General features: G+C 35.7%; 1 protein-coding gene and 1 non-coding gene across 3 annotated transcripts in view; one reads left to right on the top strand and one right to left on the bottom strand.

Moving 5' to 3' along the window:
- WWP1 (WW domain containing E3 ubiquitin protein ligase 1) overlaps positions 1-19,196 on the top strand; it is an 88,266-nt gene extending 69,070 nt beyond the window's left edge. For both annotated transcript variants that reach the window (XM_049782143.1, XM_049782142.1), the window contains exons 17-24: positions 475-634; positions 1,228-1,361; positions 1,702-1,842; positions 4,473-4,593; positions 10,223-10,327; positions 12,518-12,614; positions 13,183-13,255; positions 17,628-19,196. In XM_049782143.1, coding sequence (XP_049638100.1) covers positions 475-634; positions 1,228-1,361; positions 1,702-1,842; positions 4,473-4,593; positions 10,223-10,327; positions 12,518-12,614; positions 13,183-13,255; positions 17,628-17,727 — 931 coding nt within the window. In that variant the 3' untranslated portion in view covers positions 17,728-19,196. The remainder of the gene's footprint in view (positions 1-474; positions 635-1,227; positions 1,362-1,701; positions 1,843-4,472; positions 4,594-10,222; positions 10,328-12,517; positions 12,615-13,182; positions 13,256-17,627) is intronic.
- On the bottom strand, positions 14,603-14,735 carry LOC126021131 (small nucleolar RNA SNORA51). The gene has a single exon (XR_007499741.1). It is a non-coding gene; the product is annotated as a small nucleolar RNA SNORA51 (small nucleolar RNA).

The following is a 19,196-nucleotide window of genomic DNA, read 5'->3' as shown; positions in this document are numbered from 1 at the left end:
ATTTAGAGAGATGTGGTTTTTGACTTGATGTACTTAGGATCTTGTAGGTGGGCAGATCATATACAGAAAATTAATAAAATTGTGAGGTTATTACAAAATATCCCATAAATGATAGAGCTAATGCTAGAACTTATTGAAACAGCATCTATGCTGGACTTGAAAGGAAAAGTGGGATTCGTATGGGCTGAGTTGAAGTTGAAACATTTCCAGCAAAAGATATAGTATAGAAATAAGCATGCTATATGTCAGGAATATGGAATTTTTGCTTGTGAAAATTTCAGCAGTACAGAAACTGGCAGGAAACATTGAGTGGGGGCCCATCTATACCATGAAAATACTTTTTGGGAGGCCAAGAAATTATACAATGGAGTTTTTAAAAAATGGCTCCAGAGCAGAGGTATGATATATGTTTGGCTGTACTTTTTAAATATATGTCTATATAAATACTAAAAGCTGCTCATTATTTTCTTTTAGAGAGTGGTTTTTCTTGCTTTCACATGAAGTTTTGAATCCAATGTATTGCTTATTTGAGTATGCTGGCAAGAACAACTACTGTCTACAGATAAATCCAGCATCAACCATTAATCCAGACCATCTTTCATACTTCTGTTTTATTGGTCGTTTTATTGCTATGGTGAGTCTACTTTTCATTCTTTTCTTTCTTTGTTTATTTAAGCTTCATTTATTTCAAAAGCATTTTACAGTTCTTAATGTATGGAGCTTGTTTAGATGTATTCACAAATTTTTTACCAAGGAAATTTGCCTTATATCAAACTATAGCATATATTTTTGAATGCCTATGTTGTGAATTTGAGGATTTTTGAGTAAGTTGCTTAGCTTTTATTTTTACTTGTTTTTTTTTTCTGGGGGTGGGGCACACCCAGTGAGGCTCAGAGATTATTCCTGGTCTTGACTTGGAATTACTTATGACCTTGCTAAGGGGACCATATGGGATGTCGGGAATTAACCCGGGTGCAAGGCAAATGAATGGAGTGGTGCAAGGCAAAAGCCCTTCTGCTGTACTATCACTCCAATCCTAATTAGGCTGCTTAGTTTTTAAAGGCCCTTTAATTTATAAATTAAATCCTAATTTTAGCTTACTTTTTTATAAATGCAAAATCTGAGTTGTTATTCAATGAAATTGTACTTCGTTAATGTTTTAGGAATTTTCAGGAGTTTTATTTTTCAATGAAAATTGTTATTCATTAATTTTTTCTTCTTTGACAGGCACTTTTTCATGGGAAGTTTATTGACACTGGTTTCTCTTTACCATTCTATAAGCGGATGCTAAGTAAAAAACTCACCATTAAGGATTTGGAATCTATTGATACTGAATTTTATAATTCTCTTATCTGGATAAGGTATGAAGCTTTCTCCGTCAGTATGGCATTTTCTGGAAAACAATTTATATATCTCACTAAGCAGTGGTTATATATCTTTTTATCTTTTTTTCTTTTTTTTTTTTTTTTTTTTTTTTTTTGGTTTTTGGTTTTTGGGCCACACCCGTTTGACGCTCAGGCTATGTGCTCAGAAATCGCCCCTAGCTTGGGGGGACCATATGGGACGCCGGGGGATCGAACCGCGGTCCTTCCTTGGCTAGCGCTTGCAAGGCAGACACCTTACCTCCAGCGCCACCTACCCGGCCCCTTTATCTTTTTTTCTATATATATATATTAATATGTATTTGTTTATGTCCCTCAGAGACAACAACATTGAAGAATGTGGCTTAGAAATGTACTTTTCTGTTGACATGGAGATTTTGGGGAAAGTTACTTCACATGATCTAAAGTTAGGAGGTTCCAATATCCTGGTCACTGAAGAGAACAAGGATGAATATATTGGGTAATTAAATATTGACTTTAATTCTAGATCTTCAACAAAAACATGTTTAAAGTTTGCCATTATTTTATCTGTGTTCCATATTTGTTCCTTCCTTCACTTGCCTTTTTTCATTTATTTCTCTTAACTTGATCTTATTTTTATTCGTAATTTATAAAGTTATATTTAAAATTCAAAATACCCTTTAAAGAAAAAAGCTTCCCTTATTTCCATTATACTTTTTTTTGGTTTTTGAGTCACACCTGGCAGTGCTCAGGAGTTACTCTTGGCTCTATGCTCAGAAATCGCTCCTGGCAGGCTCAGGGAATGATATGGGATGCCAGGATTCAAACCACCGTCCTTCTGCATGCAAGGCAAATGCCCTACCTCCATTCTATCCCTCCAGCCCCTACTTTTATATTCTTCTCAACAGTATGCTTCTTGTGTATTTTCTCAAATTTTATGATCTCTTGTTGTTCTTCACTTTTTATATTAATGATGTTTTGCAATTTCTTCATTTCCAAAAAGTATATCATTTTGAAGACTTTTATTCCATCTGCTTTTCTAAGTAATTTGCCTTTTTGACTTTGGGTTTTCTGGGTTTCATTTGTTGTTTGTTCTTTTAATTAAAGCTATCCGAAAATTGGAAAGAATTTTTATTAAGTAGCCAAGTAAATCCAAACTTTCAAAGAAGAAAACAGATAGTAAATATTTTATACTTGTACTCTATATATATAATCTCTTTTACAACTACATTGCTCTGCTTCTGTCGACACTGAATTTGATTTCATGTAATGTCCAAATCATAAAATATCATGTAAAAACTCTTCACAAATTGTATTTTTAAAAAAGATTGCAGGTTAAGATTTTACCAGTAGGTCATAATTTACCTGCTTCTAGTGACCTATGTTAACACCAGAATCGAATCCCTTCTTTTTTTCTGATTGTTTGTTTGTTTGTTTTTGGGTCACACCCGGCAGGGCTCAGGGGTTACTCCTGGCTCCATGTTCAGAAATCGCTCCTGGCAGGCTCGGGGGACCATATGGGGTGCCGGGATTCGAACCACTGACCTTCTGCAAGAAAGGCAAATGCCTTACCTCCATGCTATCTCTTCGGCCCCTATGTTTTACCCTTCTTGATATTTCTATCACGGATGCTACTTTCATGCTTTTAGTATTCTTTTTCATTTGTAGATTTTTTTTCCCTCTTTTTCTACTGCCCATCTTAGTATCATCTCTCTCTTCTTTCACAATTTTTGTATCAAAATTGAGTTATCAAACACATTGCTCTAGTGTTTTCCACCCTCCAGCTCAATTGGGATGTTCCTAACTCGTTTTCTTTCTTTTTTTTTTTGGTGAGGGAGTATACTCAGTGACGCTCAGGGGTTACTCCTGGCTATGCGCTCAGAAATCTTCCTGTCTTTGGGGACTATATGGGACACCGGGGATTGAACCAAGGTCCGTTCTAGGTCAGCTGTGTGCAAGGCAAATGCCCTACCGCTGTATTATCATTAGCTCTGGCCCCATATTTAACTCATTTTCTAATAGCAAGATACAGTTTGGTATGTGCATTCTATGTTACTTGGCTATTTTTCTTTCTACATGCCATTCGAGTAGAGTCTAATTTGGGCCATTCAACACAACAGAAAACACCCTTAACACATCAATCTGTGTGGGCTGCTACTTTTGTTTTTGTAAAATAGATTTTTAAAAATATGAAGTGATTAGGTCAGAAAATCTGATGTTGCTGTGCTGTTCTCTTAGAAATTTATAGCATTTCTTTCTTCCCCTTTTGCAGTGAGTTTCCATTATGTATCCTTGGTTTATATGTGTATACTAATTTAATATGGCCTTTTTAGTCTCATCTTCTCTTTCTCCCTATTTTTTTCTGTATAGAAAAATTACCAGACATAACTCATGTTTTTTTTTGTTTTGTTTTCAGCTATGTTGCTTAACTCTCTCAGAGTGAGCATATTTATAAGAAAATAGGAGGGATAGCATAATGGGTATAGCATAGTAGGGCACTCATAAGTGCCCACAAACACAAAACAAATACAACAAACAAACCAAGATTGGGAAATCAAAATAATTTTGGGGAAGACTAGTTTTGAGATCTATGTGAAGATGAAATTTTTGTTGTACTTGTTTGGGGGTCACACATAGCTGTGCTTAGACAAGACAGATTTTTACTTTCTATTATGAACACAGTCTCTCTTCCCTTCCTTCTCTAGAAGCCTTTGAATTAGCTTAAGTCATGAGTTCTCAAGCCATCTTTCAGAATTGCTTCAGTGGAGGGATGGTTTTATATTTTATTTTATTTTATTTTTACTATTGACTATAGCTATTCATTGCTGTATCAGCATGCAGTGTTTGGAGTTATTTAGAAATTAGCAAGAATTAATAACTGCTAGACTTTGTCTTATAAGTTAGAGCCCTATTTATTTTGAAACATAATATTTTCTGTAGTAATGAATATGGTAGACTTTTCCAGATGGAAGCATGTACTAGCTCTTAAAATGTATACACTCGTGGTTGTGATACAAATATCTATAATGGTATATTTAGGAGAAGAGAAGGAATTTAAGAAGTGCTTGGTGTTTGAGCCTTTTACCTCCACATAAATCACCTATTTTTAAATACCGTCTTGATTTTCAGCTTAATGACAGAATGGCGTTTTTCTCGAGGGGTACAAGAACAAACCAAAGCATTCCTTGATGGTTTTAATGAAGTTGTTCCCCTTCAGTGGCTACAGTACTTCGATGAAAAAGAATTGGAGGTCAGCCTCTTTTATTACTCTAGGGAATGGTAGTGGGAGGAAGGGCTTATGGTGATGCTACAGAAAGCTAGCCACACATTTTTAAACCATGTGGCATAATCTGGAATCTCCTCATACATTCTGCCATTTCTGCATGTGTTAAGGATATTAAATCCTGCATGCGTATGGATCTTCATTAGGCTTTCTGATCCATGGTGATGGCAAGGTTATAATGCTATTAAATAATGATGTCAAAGTTATAATCCATTCTGTCAGCAGTAAGTAATTCTTGAGCATATCTGTAATCATATGAATCATTTTGGGACCTTTCTGAGATTCTGGTTTAGTAGGGACTTGCCTCCAAAATCAAAAGTTTTTCCTCTTCAGTGTTTTTGAAACTATAATTAAACTGACTAAATATATATCAGGAAATGTGGATATATTAAAATATATAGCATGAAAATTACCATCTTAACCATGAAATATTACTGTTTGGTAATATGTTCACATTTTTGTACAACCTCTCCAGGACTCTGTCATCATATAAAATTGAAATCCACTAACTATAAATTGGACTAATCTTGGCATCTTATATAAGTAAAGTTATAGAGTAAGTTGTCTTTTTGCAACTGGTGTTTTTTACTTAACATAATGTCTCTGTGTTTACTGATATTGTAGCATGTACCAGAATTTATATTTAAGGCTACTTAGTTTTTCTCTGAATATGTACATTTTACATTTTGTTTATCCAATTACCCAGCAATAGATGAGACTTCCTTCCTCCTTTAGGCCATTTGAAATAATGTGAACATGAAAATATAAATATCTCCTTGAGAAACTTCTTCAGTTCTTTGAGACTTATAAATAGATAAGATAATGTTGAATTATATATTAAGTTTATATTTAATTTTTTGAGGAACAGCTTTATAGTGTATTATTTAAAATCCCACCAACAGTGTACAGAAGTTCTAATTTTTCCACATCTTTGCCAATATTTGTTACTTTCCATTTTCTGGGTTTTTATAATAAAAATTCTAGGACAATAGAACATAGCATCGCATTGTGGTTTTGATTTATATTTCCCTAATGATTATTGTTTATTAATCCCTAAAGTCTACTTTTATTTGTATGAAATAGAACATAATCGGACATTAAGGTTTCCTGAGCAGGTCCTCTTAGTCTGGTCACGTTTTTTGTCATTGGCTCCCTGTGACCTTTGACCAAACTACCGTAGTACAGTGTGGGGTAGATTGGGGCAAGGTGGAGGAGTGTCAGGGTGACATATGTAGAATGTGGGCTCCAACCCAGAGTCTAAATTTGTTGGGCATGTACTCCACTCCTTTTGAGCCTCATATCCTTTGTCCCTAGACCTATACTAACATTAGCTATCTTGGTCTATACGAAGTTCAAGTCTTGAAATTAGGGGAGGAAAAAAAAAAGTTACATAAATCAAGACACTGAGCCTGACCACCCTTTTTTTTTTTAAACAATTTCCTTATAAAATTGCAAATACATCAGAATTTAAAATTTTTAAGAGTTCTTATCTCGAATCCAATCTTCATAAGATTCAAAAGAAAAGCAAACAATTATATTTCCAGAATTCATACAACTAAAATATCTACCATTTGGAATAACATTATCCTCCTGGTCAAAGAGAGATGTTTTAACACAGATAGTATGGTAGCATACTTCTTTAGTGAGACAAACCAGAGAAATGTGATATGATTTCACTCATACGGTACCAGATGAGCTACATAAAACAAAAATGAACTTTTGAGCTATAAGTCCAGTTAGGCCAGCTACTGAAGGGAAAGCAGAAAGGAGTGCGTAAACTGGGACAAAGGTATGTGAAGACTAGAATTGGACACTCAGTGACAATTATAGTATAGTACAGTACAGCACAGCATAGCACAGCACATATTTCCATGTTAATTTTCTGTTGTAGTCTCCTGAGGCCATCATTTTCTAATGCTTAGTACTTTAGTTTTAAAATTTCATGATAGAAATTCAACTTTAGAGGTTAATCTTAACACAAATAAATTAAAAAGGCAATAATTAAATGTATACTTTTATATAACACTTGCTAACATGTATAGTATTTTCACAGAAAACCCTGTTATATAGTTTGGATATGTGATCATTTAATAGACTATAGACAATTTGGCTTCTGATTTGTCTTTAACTCACAATGCTAAGGTATTTAGTATAGAAAATACAGATGGGGCGGTCAGTGTTGCTTTTGATTATTTTTTTATTCCTCTTGTTCTTTTACTTGCATTTGTTATTTCTCTTAACAATTAATGAAATAAAATGAGATGATGAAAGTCATTCTTTATAGAACAGAAAACAACTTTGATAGTTTGATAAAGGACATCAATATAAAAGGTTGAAAATAACATCATTCTAGGTAATGTTGATACTTAAAATAATTTTCATTGAGATGCTCAAAGATAGCTATTCCCACAACTTATATTCTGTATTCTACCATATGTCCTCCACCCCAATAAAAAAGATTGGAAAGAAGTAAAAATGTGTTCAGGTTGTTTTGGGACCCAATTGTACTCAGTGCTTATTCTTGGCTGTATGTTCAAGGAATCACTCTTGTTGGGGTTTAGTGGGATGGGGTGGGGTAGAGTGGGATACCATATGTGGTAATAGAGTGAACACAGGTCTGCTGCATGCAAGACAAGTGCCTTATCCACTGCTATCTCTCTTGCCCCCAAAAATATGTTTTTTACTAATGATAACATGATTGGCAATTCAGAAAATACTAAGGAACTTTCTAGGGAGAAGAGAAAGTTCCATAAATGATCGAATTTAATGACTATAGGTTACAAGGTTAGTAACATAAAGTTAATAATATGCCCTTTGTGTATTAGCAAAATTTAGGAGAAAATTAAATCATAAAATTTCATTTATGAATGCATTAAAATAAACCCACACTTAACCAAAGGTAACCCAAAAACACTGCTTAGGAAAATCAAAAAATTTTAAATGAATCTATGCCATGAGAAGACGTGCTATTCTAAGCTCATCAGTTCTTATCTAGTTGTTCCACATAATACCAGTCAGCATACTAGCAGAAGTTTTGGTAGCTTGATAGACTGATTATAAAATTACGGGGCATTCAAAGGCTGTTGTTGAACCAGAACAACTTTGAGAAAGGACAAACTCAAGGATCTTTTTTATCTAATTTCAGACATTTTTTACAGGATACTGTGTGGTATCTGTGAAAGTATGAACAAATAGTAGTTCATAATAAAGTTTTTGCAATAGTCCCAACATACATTGCTGATTTTATACAGGAGTGGGTAAGATATTTTGTGGAAAATGAAATATTTTCAAGAAATTGTGCTGGATCAACATGGGTGAAAATTAACCTTAGCTTCTATTTCATCTTTTATTTATAAGTAATAGTACTTAGGGGTATAAGCAGTAGTGTTCAGGAGGTCAGAGGCCCCCTTAGCGATTCTTGCAATTCTTGGCGAGTCTGGCTGGTCTGAAAATGCAGTGCTCTTGGGTCCTGCAGTGTCAGAATTGACCTGGCCATACCAGTGATATTCAGACACCTCTCTGGCTACTCCCTTGGTGCTCTGGTTCCTCTAGGACTGTACCTGGCAATGCTCAAGGAACCATGTGGTTCTGGAGTTTGAGGTGGGGTCAGCTACAGCAAGCACCTCAATCCATGCACCATCTCTCTGTCCTACAAGGATTTAAAATAAATAACAAATGTAAATATGAAAGTTAGAAATCATAGAAGATACATACTGGTTTCTTAGGGAGAAAACAAAGTATCTACGTGTACAAATCAAAACTCAAGCTTATTCTCTGCAAAGGACACTTGGTGCATGAAAGAAATGGCAAACAGTGCTGTGTTGAGGCCATATTTTTTTGTTCTATTAAGGACTGTCATTTATAAAAATTCATAGTTGAGCTTTAGACATACAGTATTCTATCACCAATCCCATCTAGTGTCAACTTTCCTCAGATTCTCTTAGATTCAGTATCCCCAGATTCTCTCTCATTACCTGCCAACCATTCCCATCCACTCTCAGCTTGCCATCTTGACAGACACCTTTTAAAATTCATTTGTTAGAGTCTGGGTGTTGAGATTTTTTTAAAAATGTACATGCAGGGGCCGGAGAAATAGCATTGAAGTAGGGCATTTGCCTTGCATGCAGAAGGACGGTGGTTCGAATTCCTGCATTCTAGATGGTCCCGCGAGCCTGCCAGGAGCAATTTCTGAGCATAGAGCTAGGAGAAACCCCTGAGCGCTGCTGGGTGTGGCCCAAAAACAAAACAAAACAAAAAAAATGTACATGCCCTGCATACAGGCTCCATGCCCTTTCCCCTCCCTATCCTAAGATGAACTTCTCACTGTAGGGCTCCCCTTCAAAACCTCTCCAGAATCTAAACCAGACTGTTTATAACTCAATGAAAAGACAAAAATTGATTAGAATTAGGTCACAACTGTTGGGGAAATACGAACTAAAAATGAATTAAAGGCTAGTATTATGTAAAGGCTAGTAGGTAAGGTAACCAACCTGGGTTCAGTCCCTAGCACCTCTTACAGTCCCCTGTAATGCCTGCACACTGGCTGGTACCAGTCCAAATCTCCCATTCTCCCAAGGCAAACAAAATTAAAACATGTACTGTTAGTTGATAAATTTAATTATTAAATGGTAATCCAAGTGAAATGAAATACAATTACAGAGTCAGTTGTATGTAAATGTTCATCATAATTTTATTCAAAAATTTTGAAGTGACCTTAATGCATCAAGTGAATGAATGGATAAGTAAATTGTATTTTCATATAAAATACTAGTACATACTACAGTTTGATCTCAAAAAAAATGTGACAAATGGAAAAGAAAGAAAATAAAACAGAATGTGTTTTTCTGTAAATTATATGCATAATAAATAATCCGGTAAATTATCACATAAGTCAGAAATGATGATAGCCTTTACTACGAAAGGGACAGAAAGGGGGTGAAGATATGACTCTGGGTTAGAGCTCATGCCTAACGAGTGAGGACATGGTTCAAGCTCTAGCATTGTGAGAAAAGGGACACAATAGAAATATTGTACAAGATATGCTCTGGTAACATAGCTTCATACATCTATCAGAACTCAAGTAGTTCTGTACTTAGTTTCTTTTATTACTGGTAATTTATAACATTGATTTGTGGAATAAACCTATTATACTGTATTTAATTATGCCTTTTATCCCATGTATATTAATCTGTATTACATTATTTTATATGTACACTACTTTATTCCCAAATAGCCTGAATAAATGACTAGCAAGTCTGTATTTTTTCATGTTTAAATACTAATATAACACAGTTTTCAAATTACATATTTAAAATTCTTATGTCTAGTTTGAAATAGCTATTGAAAAGGAGATCTAATATCTAATCATTTAATGTTTTTATTGATTGACAGTTACATTGTTTTTTTTTTGATATCTGTAAATGTGGATAAAGTACCAAAACTTTGCGTACAAGTTTGTTGGATTTATCATGATGATTTCTAGAGTTCAAAGTGTTCATATAAATATGCATGTACATAAGTGGATATTAGTTGCACCATGTTTTTCTCATCACTAAATCTATACTATGACATACTTGATACTCTGCTTCTTACCCAGGTTATGTTGTGTGGAATGCAAGAGGTGGACTTGACAGACTGGCAGAGAAATACTGCCTATCGACATTATACAAGAAATAGCAAGCAGATCATTTGGTTTTGGCAGGTATTTTTCTTTTGTCTTTTTCAAAGCATATTCAGAGAAAGTATTTTCTAGTAAAATAAGTCAAACCTAATCTTTAAACTTTGAACATAGTTTTATTCATTTGGTTCTGATTCATAAATAACAGCATGACAATATGTTAAGTATTTTTATTGCTTATTTTCTTTTCCTTTCCTGAAATAAAACAGAACTAAGGACAAAAATTTTCTTTAATAGTTTCACGGTAATAATTGTAGATAAAATATCTTTTAGCAAGTCTCAAAGAGTCTATAAATTTTACATAAGTCTAGAAGTGAATGAGGACATTTACATCTACTTCATTCGATTTTTCTATTGTAACTGATTTATCAAGTGGTTCATCATAAAGTTTCCGGCATGAATGTTCAAACACCAACACCATCAACAGTGTGACCTTCTTTCCACCAGTATTCCCAGTTTCCCACCCATCTTTCTACCCCACCCCCATGTAGGCACACACAAATGTACTTTATATTGTTTGCTACAACACAAAGGCAAATGATATTACTAAAATTTAAATCAGGAAGGGTCATTTTGGAATAACTTTCACATCTCTCCCTGGTGTTAAAGTCACTGTAGTGGGCCATGTAGTCCATGCTAATTGTGCCTTCTGTGTGGCTATGTAGGCTTACCTGCTGAGCCTGGTGTGCTTCTATACAACTCCCCATCACATTTTCTGTGACCTATTGGGCTAACAATATGAAATGTTGAGGTACTCCGCAATATCCTGTGGCCATGTGGTCAGGATCTATAGATCTATAGAACACATTTGCTTGCCTGGCTGTTTGAGAAGATAACTTCTGGAATTTGGCTATTCCTGTGGGTTGTAGGCTGCTGTGTCTTGAAGCAGAAAAAGGAATGGAATCTGCTTGCCCCTATTCTGAAAAGACCCGAGAGTTGTCAGCCTGGGCCAGTCTGTCTGGAAAGTTGGTGCCCAACATGTTCCTTTGGAGCTTAGCAGTGGAGTTGGTCCATTTTCTACCAGAAAGATGAAGCACGTATGCTTCTAATGAGAAATGTAATGAAAATAATTTCTTCGAAGATGAATATTGAACTTTTTTTTTTGAATTTTGAAATACTCAAAAATATTACTCACATAAATTACGACTTGGGGTACATTTGAGCAACTTGGTCATGAAGTTAGGCTCTTGTGTGTTTTGCTTTCAAGTAAAAAATAAGCCGGAGTTTTGTAGTACTGTAGAAGGATTTTCCAAAGTTGTGAGTTTTTGTTTTTAATTTTGCTCAGGGATTACTCCTGACTGAGCTCAGGAATTAACTCTTGTGGGTTCCCAGGGGACCTTCTGGGATGCGAGGGATCGAATGCAAGTCAGCCATGTGCAAGCCATGCATTACCACTGTACTCTCTCCAGCCTTAGAAGTTGTGTCTTCATCTTCCCCACCACTCAGCCCTCTCTTCCAGCCACTTCCATCCCAGCCCCAGCCTTTTCTGCATCTTAGAGCCCTAGCCAGGTATAAAAGAAAGGTTGGCCTATTGACCCACCTCAGGGTACTTCCCATTTGGACACTCCAGGATTCTGGATTTTAAAGTTCTGCTGAATCTCAATGCAAATGTTCAAAGTTTCACGGAGTCTTTGGTTCCTCAGGATCTATCTAAATCCCAAAGTCTCTTATTCTGAAGTGCAGAAATCCTAAGAGTGTAAGGCTCTGAGATGCTCTGGCTCAAGATTTTCAGGTTTTAAGTTTTTTGGATTATACAAACATCACCCCCAAGATTATATTCATAAAGTTCTAAAGTTATAGTTATAGATTTTAGGTTTTATTTTTCCCCTTGGGTCCTTAGTATATTAAGATGGTACAATTCTAAAAAAAAAAAAAAAAAAAGAAGTGGTGTCTTTACATGGGATGTATATCATGACAATATGTTTTATCTTATACTTAAGTTATGTAAATTAGTACATAATACATTTATTGTAACATATTTGTAGACAGTAATATTTGAGTGTCTAATTATCCACCAGGAGGGAACTGAAGTGAACTATATTCTAGGTGTACTATTATATTCTAAGTGTATTCTAGTCAAGTCTTTTAATAAACCAACTGTTGAATAATGGTGTTTCATCACCATTGATTGAGGTGTTTATTTAGATATAGACTTGCTATTTTGTCACAAGGAAAACCTATATGTGTTAAAATCAATTTTATTTTGTTACACAGTTTGTGAAAGAGACAGACAATGAAGTAAGAATGCGGCTTCTACAGTTTGTCACTGGAACTTGCCGTTTACCTCTAGGGGGATTTGCTGAGCTCATGGGTAAGTACAGTGTTACCATGATTTCTCTGGACGTGATTTTGTGGAAATGAACTTTAGACAGCCAGTAAGTTATTCTTTTCATGTAGACGTGTTTTTTGGGTACCACAACAGGCTGTGCACAGGGATACTCTACATGACTGTTCAGCAGTGACTTGGCCAAGTCTTAGGGGACCCTACACAGAGAGTTAGCAGCATGCAAAGTGAGTGCCTTCCTGTACTAACTCTTTACACCCAATAAGGACTATTCTTAAGTATTGTATAAAAGGAATCTTATCATAAGAAAAATATTAATGGTTAACATTAAATATACTTTCTAGAAGATAAATTGGAAGTCTCACATAGCCTGGTTGGCCATTGCATTGCTTCACAGGGTTATTGTGAAAGGGGCAGAATTCTGCAGGTGTGTATCTCTTCACAAATTTTTTTTTGATTTCCAACAGTAAGCTTCTTCATCATAAGCATTATTTGAATGCATTCTGTGTCATGGATATGACTACATGGTATAACCTTCCTTTTTAACACTTAAGTTTAAGGACTAGAAACATTTTGTCTTCTTTTCCTGGTATAGGAAGTAATGGGCCTCAAAAGTTTTGCATTGAAAAAGTTGGCAAAGATACCTGGTTACCAAGAAGCCATACATGGTAAGTTCAAGAATCCCAAATATTAAGTCAGCATCTGTAGTTTTTGAAAATGTATGTAAGACTAGTATAACTTCTATTCATTATAGTGGTTGAAACAAACCAATCGTAACAATCGACAGCTGAGCATATTTTGGGAAAATGGAGGGTGCACCACACCCAGAAATGCTCAGGGGTTTACTACTGGCTCTGTGCTCAGGTATTACTCCTTTGATTTGGGGGCTGTATGAAATACTGGAGATCAAACCCAGGTTAGCATGCAACCCAGGTTGTTGTATTTTCTCTTCAGCTGCAATATAGCTAAACACTTAAAAACGATTTCTTACTGGTTAAGTACTTGAGAAAGAGATCCAATGATTGAACAAATAGTTTGATTTCATCTTATGCATAAAATAAAAGTGAAGTGCTTCTTGCCTTGTACTTGTCATTGAGGGAAAGACACGCGAATAATGAATAGGCAGACAAATAAGTACTTGCAAGTTCTAGAAAATCCTTGAGGAAATAAACCAGGCAATATAATGGAGAATAGTGATCTGAAATTGGTGTTCAGGAAGACTTCTTGGAAAGAGAATGTGTAAGTACACTTCGACAAATAGCATGCTCTTGGAAAGAGGGAAAACACATTTTAGTAGCGTCCTTAGTAAAGATATTAAAGTCATAAACGAGTTTTCAAGGAAATGAAAGATGTCGTGGTTTGAACAGAACTCTGTGAATCAGTGGAGAGAAGGATAGAAAGAAGTTGAAAATGTAAATAGAAACTAAATGATGTAGATTTTAGAGTTTGTGAAGGAATAGTTATCAACTGCTATTTCTACTTTCTAAATTAAAGGTAGGTCTTAAAAGAGTGGGGTGGCTGAACTAAAGAAAGAAAAAATTCCAGAGATAATATGAGTTATCAGAAAATAAAAGAGGTGTGGCTACGAATTTGGCTCTGCTAGACTGCCTGCTTGAACTTAGTTCATTTAAAGTGATAACAAAAGACTCATACTGATCTCACCCCAGGTTCCAGCTGTCGGGGTATTGTGAATGAGAGGGTTGAATTCATTTAATAGTTGAGTTTGGGTTTGTCGGTTCTAAAGAGAAAGGAGAGTAAAGCAGTGTTCATAGTGACGGATAATGATCTCCATAATGACGGGCTCATTATATCTGATTATATAAAAACTGCACTGGAGAATTCTGAAGAAAGATGACAATGGTGAGGAAGCAGTGACTTATTGGGTTAGAAGTGAAGCTTTGAAGACAGATGGCCAGAGAATGCAGAGTTTGTTCTAAGTTGTAGTGTATGATAGTAGGTAATTTTCCAGAATACTCAAGTGACCGTTGCTTTCTTTCTTTCTTTCTTTCTTTTTTTTTTGTCCCCCAATTCACAATACAGACCAGGCAAAGGGCCTGGGTTGAGGTGTATATGGGGTGCATTTACTGTACCTCCTCTTTCTATATAGCCAGTATAAAGAACACAGCCTGTGGTAAGAATTGGGAAACCTTCTTTTTTCTTTTTTTCTTTTTGATTTTTTATAAAATATATACATATACATATATATATATATATATATAATCCTTCAGCAGTGTAACATTCCCATGACCAAGTGTCCTTCCTCCCCACCCAACACCGGCCTGTACTCTAGACAGGCTTTCTACTTCCCTCATTCAGTCACATTTTGTTATGATAGTTCTCAGTGTAATCATTTCTGTGACTGCACTAAACGCTTCATGTCAGGAGCTGGACCCTCCAGTCCTCCTCTATTTTGTCTCTGAGAATCATTACACAAATGTTTTTCATTTTTCTCAAAACCCATAGATGAGTGAGACCATTCTGTGTTTATCTCTCTCCCTCTGACTTATTTCATTCAGCATAATAGATTCCATATACATCCATGTATAGGAAAATTTCATGACTTCATCTCTTTTGATGGCTGCATAATATTCCATTGTGTATATGTACCACAGTTTCTTTAACCATTCATCTATTGAGGGGCATCTAGGCTATCTCCAGAGTCTGGCTATTGTAAACAACGCTGCAATGAATATAGGTGTGAGAAAGGGATTTTTGTATTGTATTTTTGTGTTCCTAGGATATATCCCTAGGAGTGGTATAGCTGGATCGTACGGGAGCTCAACTTCCAGCTTTTGGAGAAATCTCCATATCGCTTCCCACAAAGGTTGGACCAGACAGCATTCCCACCAGCAGTGAATAAGAGTTCCTTTCTCTCCACATCCCCGCCAGCACTGCTTGTTCTCATTCTTTCTGATGTGTGCCAATCTCTTTGGTGTGAGATGGTACCTCATAGTTGTTTTGATTTGCATCTCCCTGATGATTAGTGATGTCGAGTATTTTTTCATGTGCCTTTTAGCCATTTGTATTTCTTTTTTGTCAAAGTGTCTGTTCATTTCTTCTCCCCATTTTTTGATGGGGTTAGATGTTTTTTTTTTCTTGTAAATTTCTGTCAGTGCCTTGTATATTTTGGATATTAACCCCTTATCTGTTGGGTATTGGGTGAATAGTTTCTCCCAATGGCCGTTTTATACACAAATAATGATAAGGAAGAGGTGGATATTAAGAAAACAACCCCATTCACGTTAGTCTCACATAAACTCAAGTACCTTGGAGTCTACTTGACTAAAGATGTGAAGGACCTATACAAAGAAAACTATAAAACCCTGCTACAAGAAATAAGAGAAGACACACGGAAATGGAAATCCATACCCTGCTCTTGGATTGGCAGGATTAATATCATTAAAATGACAGTATTCTCCAAAGTTTTGTACAGATTTAATTTGATCCCTCTAAAGATACCCATGCCATTTTTCAAAGAAGTGGATCATACACTTCTGAAATTCATTTGGAACAATAAACACCCACGAATATCTAAAGTAATACTTGGGAAAAGGAATATGGGAGGTATTACTTACCCCAACTTTAAACTCTATTACAAAGCAATAGTTATCAAAACAGCATGGTGTTGGAATAAAGACAGACCCTCAGATCAGTGGAACAGGCTTGAGTACTCAGAGAATGTTCCCCAGATATACTGTCACCTAATTTTTTATAAAGGTGCAAGAAATCCTAAATGGAACAGGGAAGGCCTTTTCAAGAATTGGTGTTGGCACAACTGGCTAGCCACTTGTAAAAGAGCAAACTCAGACCTCCATCTGAAATTCATTTGGAACAATAAACACCCATGAATATCTAAAGTAATACTTGGGAAAAGGAATATGGGAGGTATTACTTACCCCAACTTTAAACTGTATTACAAAGCAATAGTTATCAAAACAGCATGGTGTTGGAATAAAGACAGACCCTCAGATCAGTGGAACAGGCTTGAGTACTCAGAGAATGTTCCCCAGATATACTGTCACCTAATTTTTTATAAAGGTGCAAGAAATCCTAAATGGAACAGGGAAGGCCTTTTCAAGAATTGGTGTTGGCACAACTGGCTAGCCACTTGTAAAAGAGCAAACTCAGACCTCCATTTAACATCATGTACAAAGGTAAAATCCAAATGGAATAAAGATCTAGATATCAGACCTGAAACCATAAAGTATATAGAACAACATGTAGGTCAAACACTCCATGACATTGAGACTAAAGGTATCTTTAAAGAGGAAACCGTACTCTCCAAACAAGTGAAAGCAGAGATAAATAGATGGGACTATATGAAGCTGAGAAGCTTCTGCACCTCAAAGGAAATAGTGCCCAGAATACAAGAGCCACCCACTGAGTGTTGCTTTCTTTATACAACATTTCTGCACCTGGTTAGATGGTTGGAGCCTTGTACCAATGCAGGGTATAGGCTGAGGCAATGTGCAACACAGGTTAGTATTGAAGGCAGCTAGTGGAAGCCTCCCAAGAGGCTTGTGAGGCCTAAAGCAGGGGCTTGGATCTCCAACTACCTTCACTGAACTGGTTCTGCAAACTGGCTCTTTAGCTCCTTCAGGTCATTAGTTATTGTTCAACTTAGTATTGTCCTAATCTATAGGTTCTCTGAAAGGGGTCAGGCAGTGCCTTTTCACGAAAAGGCATAGGCAGTTGTGGCGAATGTGCTGCTTATCCATCGGTGCTGATAATTTTAAAATTATCAGCCTTTGGTGGGAGGGGCAGAGGAGTGATAGTGGCATGGGTAGGGCACTTGCTTTGCTGTGGCAGACCAGTACATGGCAGACCAGGCACTCATGGTCCCCCAAACCCTGCCAATAGCAGTACCTGAGCACAACCCAACCGGGTGTGGCCTCCGAATCGAACCAAAACCAAAAAAAGTCTTACGTCCAGGGAATTGGCTTGGTGTAAAAAATTGTCTATCAAATGTGCTTTTAATTACTTACTAGAAATCTCTTTAGTTTGTTTTATTGAAACACATCTATTTTTGTTTTTGTTCAGCTTTAATCGCTTGGATCTACCACCATATAAGAGTTATGAACAACTAAAGGAAAAACTTCTTTTTGCGATAGAAGAGACTGAGGGATTTGGACAAGAATGAATGTGGCTTGACTCGAAGGAGCTCTTGCATTTAAATACCCAGCCAAGGAAAATTGCACAGATAGTGTATATAAACTGTCCATTCTGTACAGTGACTTTTCTGAACCTCTCAAAGTATAAATGTTTTCCGTTCTTCCACAGAAATATGCAAAAACATTCATCCTTTTCTACTTTATTTATTGTTCCCTACAAGTGACTGATAAGGAAAAAGATCATCAAAATTATCAAAAGATAATTGAAAAAGATCAATTTGCAAGCAAGAGACTTGAAGTATATTATCTCTATAAACATATGATAGTGGCTCTAGTTTTATAGAGCTCTGAGTATATTAAACATGACCACCATTCATTCAAAAATATCTGGATTTGCTTTAACTTCTTTCTTCTTATCCAGGGGAAAAAGTAAAAATTGCTCCATACTCTTCTTTCTCCCTTTTGTATCATCTTCTAAGGGTATTTAGTTGCATGGCCATTCAGGAAGGTATTAAGGGCTTAGGCCAAATCTTACTCTTGAGTATGTTAAAAAATGCTGCTGGCTTTTCTGGACAGGTGATCGAACCTGTCATTTTGTTTTATAAACAAAATAGCTGAAATTTTTCCCGTTTTGCTATTACTAACACTAATATGAATGAAATATAAGTTAACAAGAAAGTCACATATTAGATCAAGTAACATTTACTTCATTCTAGAAATTGGAAATTGAGCAGCACAGAGGTTGTTTACATGTTACTTTGGGGTGCTGGTTAGGAATTTGTGAAATTAAAAATAAGGCACGTCTGTACTTTTATTTTCAAAAATGATGGTCAGTTCATAATAAATGGATGTAATCTGATTCTTAGGAATATAAAGTCCAGTGTCCCACTTTTGCATTCAAAGTTTTATAAAATCATCTGGAGTTACATAAGCATTAGAACATTCAGATGAATCTAATGATTTTCTATTTGTTTTGAGAATGATTACTCTTAAATTCACGAAAATTCTGTGTATCTCAAATGACTGGTTCATCTCCCCCCATAGCCCTTTCTGTCCTAAGTAAACAATACTTTAATTGCTACCATCAAACCTGATATGAATGATATTAATGCTATTTTAGCAAACTGGGCTTCCTTAATACAAAACTTACATTTCATTTTTGATCATTATTTTAATATGCAATATAATTTTATTAACTTAAAAATTATAATCATGGAGTTAACATCTCGGAATGTTATCTGTAACATATTCACTGGTTAGTACATAAAATCCTGGTAAGAAGTTTCCTTTCTTTGACTAGTTTATTGTCCATTTTTCCCTAAAATATTTAGTTTACTATAAATAAAATTTATAGTAATGAAGATACAAAGGTGCAATAATGACAGTAGTCCACGTGGTTGAATAGATTCCTTCCCAAATCCGAATCACTGTTTATTTTTAAACTTACCTGTAGTTTTTTTAAATATGACATATATGCAATAAATAGGCTATTAATAAG

Source organism: Suncus etruscus, chromosome 10, assembly GCF_024139225.1.
Source record: "Suncus etruscus isolate mSunEtr1 chromosome 10, mSunEtr1.pri.cur, whole genome shotgun sequence".
Classification (NCBI taxonomy): domain Eukaryota; kingdom Metazoa; phylum Chordata; class Mammalia; order Eulipotyphla; family Soricidae; genus Suncus; species Suncus etruscus.
Note: the sequence above shows the minus strand (reverse complement) of the source record. Positions and strands in the feature narration are given on the sequence as shown.